The sequence below is a fragment of the Bufo gargarizans genome, chromosome 3 (genome assembly GCF_014858855.1).
Source record: "Bufo gargarizans isolate SCDJY-AF-19 chromosome 3, ASM1485885v1, whole genome shotgun sequence".
NCBI classification, from domain to species: domain Eukaryota; kingdom Metazoa; phylum Chordata; class Amphibia; order Anura; family Bufonidae; genus Bufo; species Bufo gargarizans.
Genome location: NC_058082.1, coordinates 301,097,078 through 301,103,077, shown reverse-complemented (window position 1 = coordinate 301,103,077; position 6,000 = coordinate 301,097,078). Strand labels below are relative to the sequence as shown.

The following is a 6,000-nucleotide window of genomic DNA, read 5'->3' as shown; positions in this document are numbered from 1 at the left end:
AAGCAGTAATCAAAGCAAAAGGTGGCTACTTTGAAGAACCTAGAATATGACATATTTTCAGTTGTTTCACACTTTTTTGTTATGTATATAATTCCACATGTGATAATTCATAGTTTTGATGCCTTCAGTGTGAATCTACAATTGTCATAGTCCTGAAAATAAAGAAAACTCTTTGAATGAGAAGAAGGTGCGTCCAAACTTTTGGTCTGTACTGTATATAGAGCTGTGATGTCACAAGTTCACAACAATACTTAGTGCACCAATCACTAATAAGTAGTCAGACCTGTTAAAATGTGAAGTTGCGCGTATTGCGCCAAAATATTCACATTATTAGTGCCGATTTGCGCAATCACGAATATATTGGAGCACTCTATCTGCATATAAAGCCATTGTGACGTTCTGCCGCGCCGACCATTGTCTCCAGTCTCAGGAAACTTCTAGCAGCTTGAAAAATTTAGCTATAGTGACCCACGCCGGTATTGTGCGCGTATTACTCAAATATTACATTCCCGATTTTTCGCGATCAAGAAAATAATCGCGAATTTGTGACTATATGATGATTATTCTACCAAATATTCACAAAATATTGTGAATTTGAATATTGCCCCTGCCGCTCATTACTAGGCATGGCTGTGATGGCTTCTATGTGCCCACAGCTTAAAAGCCTGCTGATTGGCTGCCCTGCGGGCTCTCAAAAGCTTTATTAAATGCTCAAACACCGAACTCCAACCCGGGTACCTGAACTCGCAAAGTTCGGTATGGACAGTTCGGGTTCTCTCAACACTACCTGTAACCATGGAGACACATTGCTTTGCTTAGGAGGAGATTCATAACTCAGTCCAGGGGCAATGTTGCTTCATTTGGATTAGAGGGACACTTTAGGCCGAGGTGAACATGATTCTTAATCTCTAGGGGTAGCCCCATATTCTGAGGATACCAGTGTATGCCGATCATCCAGACCATGTGACCCGGGGCCGGCTATAGGCAGAGCCTATACAGTGTAATGCAGGAAGCGCGGCAGCTCTGGTGGGGACGTCTTCTTCTTCCGCTTCTCACTTCTCCTCATTACTTCCTCTTTGGTTGTCAGTGAGAGCAGCAAGAATATGAGGTCTCTCTGCGTCCTGTGTGTCTTCCTGTCCATGGTGCAAGGTGAGTGATAGTATATAGCGATGCCACCACCGCACATGGCCAGATGCGTGTGTATGATATGTGTGTATTATATGTATGTATGTATGGGTATGTTTGGTGTAGGTACAAGCACTGGATAACTACAGGGGGGCAGAAGTTTCAGTTGTACCCGTTCCCTTGTGTATGAGGGGCTGGAAAGGTCCCAGAATTGAGAAGTCGCAGTTCAGGGTCCTCTTACAGATTAGTTTGTGTGTATTATGTCTATGTGCAGCGACCCCCTGGGCAGCCTGTGTAGTGGCTGGAATGAAGTGAACTCCCTCAGGTCATTGTTCCCTGGGGATCAGTGCAGTAGAATTAGGCCTCTTTCAGACGGGCGTTGCGGGAAACGGTGCGAGTGCGTTGCAGGAACATGCACGATTTTTCCGCTCGAGTGCAAAACATTGTAATGCGTTTTGCACTCGCGTGAGAAAAATCGTGCATGTTTGGTACCCAAACCCGAACTTCTTCACAGAAGTTCGGGCTTGGGATCGGTGTTCTGTAGATTGTATTATTTTCCCTTATAACATGGTTATAAGGGAAAATAATAGCATTGTGAATACAGAATGCATAGTACAATAGTGCTGAAGGGGTTAAAAAAAATATATATAATTTAACTCACCTTAATCCACTTGCTCGCGCAGCCGGCATCTCATCTGTCTGTCTTCTGTGCTGTGTGCAGGAAAAGGACCTGTGGTGACATCACTCCGGTCATCACATGATCTTTTACCATGGTGATGGATCATGTGATGGACCATGTGATGACCAGAGTGACGTCACGACAGGTCCTTTTCCTGCACACAGCACAGAAGACAGACAGAAGAGATGCCGGCTGTGCGAGCAAGTGGATTAAGGTGAGTTAAATTATACATATTTTTTTTTTAACCCCTCCAGCGCTATTGTACTATGCATTCTGTATTCAGAACGCTACTATTTTCCCTTATAACCATGTTATAAGGGAAAATAATAATGATCGGGTCTCCATCCCGATCGTCTCCTAGCAGCCGTGCGTGAAAATCGCACCACATCTGCACTTGCTTGCGGATGCTTGCGATTTTCACACAGCCCTATTCACTTCTATGGGGCCTGCGTTGCGTGGAAACCGCACAACATAGAACATGCTGCGATTTTCACGCAACGCACAAGTGATGCGTGAAAATCACCGCTCTTGTGCACAGCCCCATAGAAGTGAATGGGTCCTGATTCAGTGCGAGTGCAATGCGTTAAACTCACGCATCGCATCCGCGCGGAAAACTCGCCGGTGTGAAAGGGGCCTTATAGCTCTGAAGAATGAGGCCATAGTCAAACCTAAGAAAGTGTTAGATCATGAAATACATACAGTAGCAACAGGTGTCCAGTGCAGATCTTCTCTGGCACCAGTAAGGATATGGAGGCAGGTTGGCCCGTGGCAATTCAGCACCACTGGCCTTGTGGTCGTTGGGTGATGGGTGGCTTGGCTATAACACCAAACCTCACAGCAGGGTCATCAATGCTGATGGTAGCAGATCACATTGCTGTCTGGAGACTCAAGAGTTTGCTCTTTACAAGATGAGCCAATTCTAGGTCAGCCCTCGTCCTGATTATTTTAGGTGCTCTTTTGCTGTAGTCAAGCAGCCCCCTAATGACTCTACTCTCTGCCGGGACTTCTTTCTCTGCTGGTGGTGTAGGATTACACATCTGTGTTGAGTTGATGGTTCCAGCGGTCTTAGGCCGGAGGGGCTGAGCTTATTGCTGGGCTGTTCGTCTGCAGAGACTAATTCTTTTTCAGTAGGTAGCCTGGATGAGGCATCGGCATTGTCATTAGTTTCCCCAGCACAGTATTTCATGGAAAAATTGAAACTTTGTAAGCTTAGAGGCCCATCTTTGCTCAAGGGCTTCCAAAAGGGCTGTGTTCAAGTCAGCCAGTGGGTTATTATCAGTGTAAACCGTGAAGGCTGTAGCCACCAAGTAATACTTTAACTTTTCAGTTATGACCCACACCAAGGCCAGGAACCTCTAGTTTAAAGGTGCTATAATTTTGGTAATTTTGCTCGGGTTCTTGGAAGGATCTGCCAGCATATGTGATGAATCTTTCAGTCCAAGCTCGCACCTGAGACAGCACAGCTCCTAAACTTTTTTTGCTGCAATGTGCCACCCCCTATTTCGTCCCAGGTCTAGGTAGAATGCCGAGTGTATGGTGCGGCCTGTATGTGTCACGGTGCTCCTACCTGGATACAGCTGGACCCTAGGCTTTGGCTCCAAAGCAAATAAAGGGGGGTTGAGTGGGGGATGAAGGAAAAATTTAGTCCAGACCCTGTATGAAGTTCAACAGCAGCTTTACTTGAGTACATGTTCATCCAAACAGTTTTCAGGCTTTGTTTTTGTTCCAGCAGGTTTTAGCATAAACTGGCAGGCAAACTCAACTCTGCTTTTTCTCTGCTATACTCACAGGCTTGATTAAATACGTTGCTTTCTTTCTTTGTGCTGCACTAAACTCTGCTTAGTTCTGATTTCTGTACTTTAGGTCTGTTCTGGTATCCTCGGATGGGGTGCCGACCACTGTTATTTCCCTCCTGACACTCAGCAAAAACCCTATCTTCAGCCAAAGAACAAGTTAGTGTCTTGTCAGCTCCAATATGGAGTCTAAACTGTAAACCTCTATATCTGCCACCACTCCCTTCTAGGGTTGGGCGATATACCGGTGTTCACGATATACCGTGGTATTAAAAAACTGCGATATCGCTGTTTCCTAATTACCACTGTATTTTGTGACATCATCGAAATGGTCATGTGCGCTGACCGCTTCTAAATCTGCGTCTGCCCACCCCTGCACCTTGCATAGCACTGAGTGCAAACACATTACTTCCACTCGCTCCTGGCTCCTTCTTGCTCGGCCTCCCTTATTCAAGTCTCCAGACTCCACCCACCATCTAACATCACCGTCCGTGACCCACCCCTGCCGGTTCTATTGTATGTGGCGAACGCTATGTGAGTAGGGTGTCTATGGAGAGACTTTTCCTGCGGCTGCCTCTCGCGTGTGCTCTGATGACAAAATTAGAAACGTATTACTTCCAGCAGCGGCCGCCCCGGCTCTCCCTCCTCCTTGCTCCCATATTCAAATCTCCACCCACTGACATCTGATGTCTGAATCGGAGCACACAAGCGAGGCAGCCGTAGGAAAAGTATATCGTAAAGTATTATTGTATGTATGGTGGCCTGTGGCCACAAGACTTTATTATAACATCTCCTTGTGGCCCCCTACAGTGTAATGTCTCCTTGTGGCCCCCATACAGTGTAACGACTCCTTGTGGCCCCCCATACAGTATAACGTCTCCTTGTGGCCCCCCCATACAGTATAGTATCTCCTTGTGGCCCCCATACAGTATAACATCTCCTTGTAGCTGCCCCCATACAGTATAACGTCTCCTTGTGGCCCCCATACAGTATAACGTCTCCTTGTGGCTGCCCCCATACAGTGTAATGTCTCCTTGTGGCCCCCCGTACAGTATAATATCTCCTTGTGGCTCTCATACAGTATAATGCCTCCTTGAGGCCCCCCTACAGTATAACGTCTCCTTGAGGCCTCCCTACAGTATGTCTCCTTGTGGCCCCCATACAGTGTAACGTCTCCTTGTGGCCCCCATACAGTATAATGTCTCCTTGTGGGCCCCATACAGTATAACATCTCCTTGTGGCCCCCATACAGTTTAGTGTCTACTTGTGGCCCCCATACAGTATAATGTCTCCTTGTGGCCCTCATACACTATAACGTCTCCTTGTGGACCCCATACACTATAACGTCTTCTTGTGGCCCCATACAGTATAATGTCTCCCTGTGGCCCCCATACAGTATAATGTCTCCTTGTGGCCCCCATACAGTATAATGTCTCCTTGTGGCTGACCTCATACAGTTTAACATCTCCTTGTGGCCGACCCCATACAGTATAACGTCTCCTTGTGGCTGCCCCCATACAGTATAATGTCTCCTTGTGTTTTTTTCTTGGAAACTGGTATTTATTGAGATATATATCGTTATCACAATAAATTTCTTAATATCGTTAGAATATTTTTGATATCGCCCAACCCTACTCCCTTCTGGTAGCAAGCAGGACTGGCCCACTTCTGCCTAAAGAGAGGAGAATGGAATGGTGAGTTCCATTCTGTCTAGAGAATAGCTCTGCCATATACTCTGCCACCTGCTGGTGAACCAGGCATATTACATGTAATAACAGTTACATAAGAAGATTACAGATGCACATTTGTGGAGAACCTGGAATAAAACACAAAGATGGCATTTATGTTAGCAAAAAAAGACAGTAGCGGAGTGCAGAAATGGTAATACCATTCTGGGGTATTACATACCCCCTTACGTAACAGCAAGCTGCCCTCAGCTTGTGCTTATGGTATGCTTTTGGGTTCCCTTTTAAGTTAAAGTGCTGCTTAACACTATTTGCTGTTACCATATACATGAATTGACATAGCAATGGCTACTAATAGGTCTCTGATGGTATGAGTAGGGTGTCTATTTCCTGTTTCCCTCTCGGTAAAACCAGAGAACCAAACATACTGCACAAAGCGATCAAATACTCCACGACCTGGCCGGAGTTTTATATGGAGCGTGGGGGTGTCATGTACTGTAATCACTCAACGATACTATGAACACCCGCAAATAGAAGGAGTCGCTTCATCCTGTAATCCCTTCTGAGCACCAAGGTGTAATAAGGCTTTAAGCATGGTAACCTTGATGACTAAACTGGTAGCTTCACATTTCTATTATGGCTACTTTCACACTCGCGTTTTGGCTTTCCGTTTGTAAGATCCGTCATGGGCTCTCAAAAGCGGTCCAAAACGGATCAG

General features: G+C 45.9%; 1 protein-coding gene across 2 annotated transcripts in view; it reads left to right on the top strand.

Moving 5' to 3' along the window:
- Nucleotides 1–1,048: 1,048 nt before the first annotated feature.
- The window catches only part of LOC122932497 (Fc receptor-like protein 5), a 133,627-nt gene continuing 128,675 nt past the window's right edge, over nt 1,049–6,000 (top strand). For both annotated transcript variants that reach the window (XM_044286951.1, XM_044286950.1), the window contains exon 1: nt 1,049–1,149. In XM_044286951.1, coding sequence (XP_044142886.1) covers nt 1,104–1,149 — 46 coding nt within the window. In that variant the 5' untranslated portion in view covers nt 1,049–1,103. The remainder of the gene's footprint in view (nt 1,150–6,000) is intronic.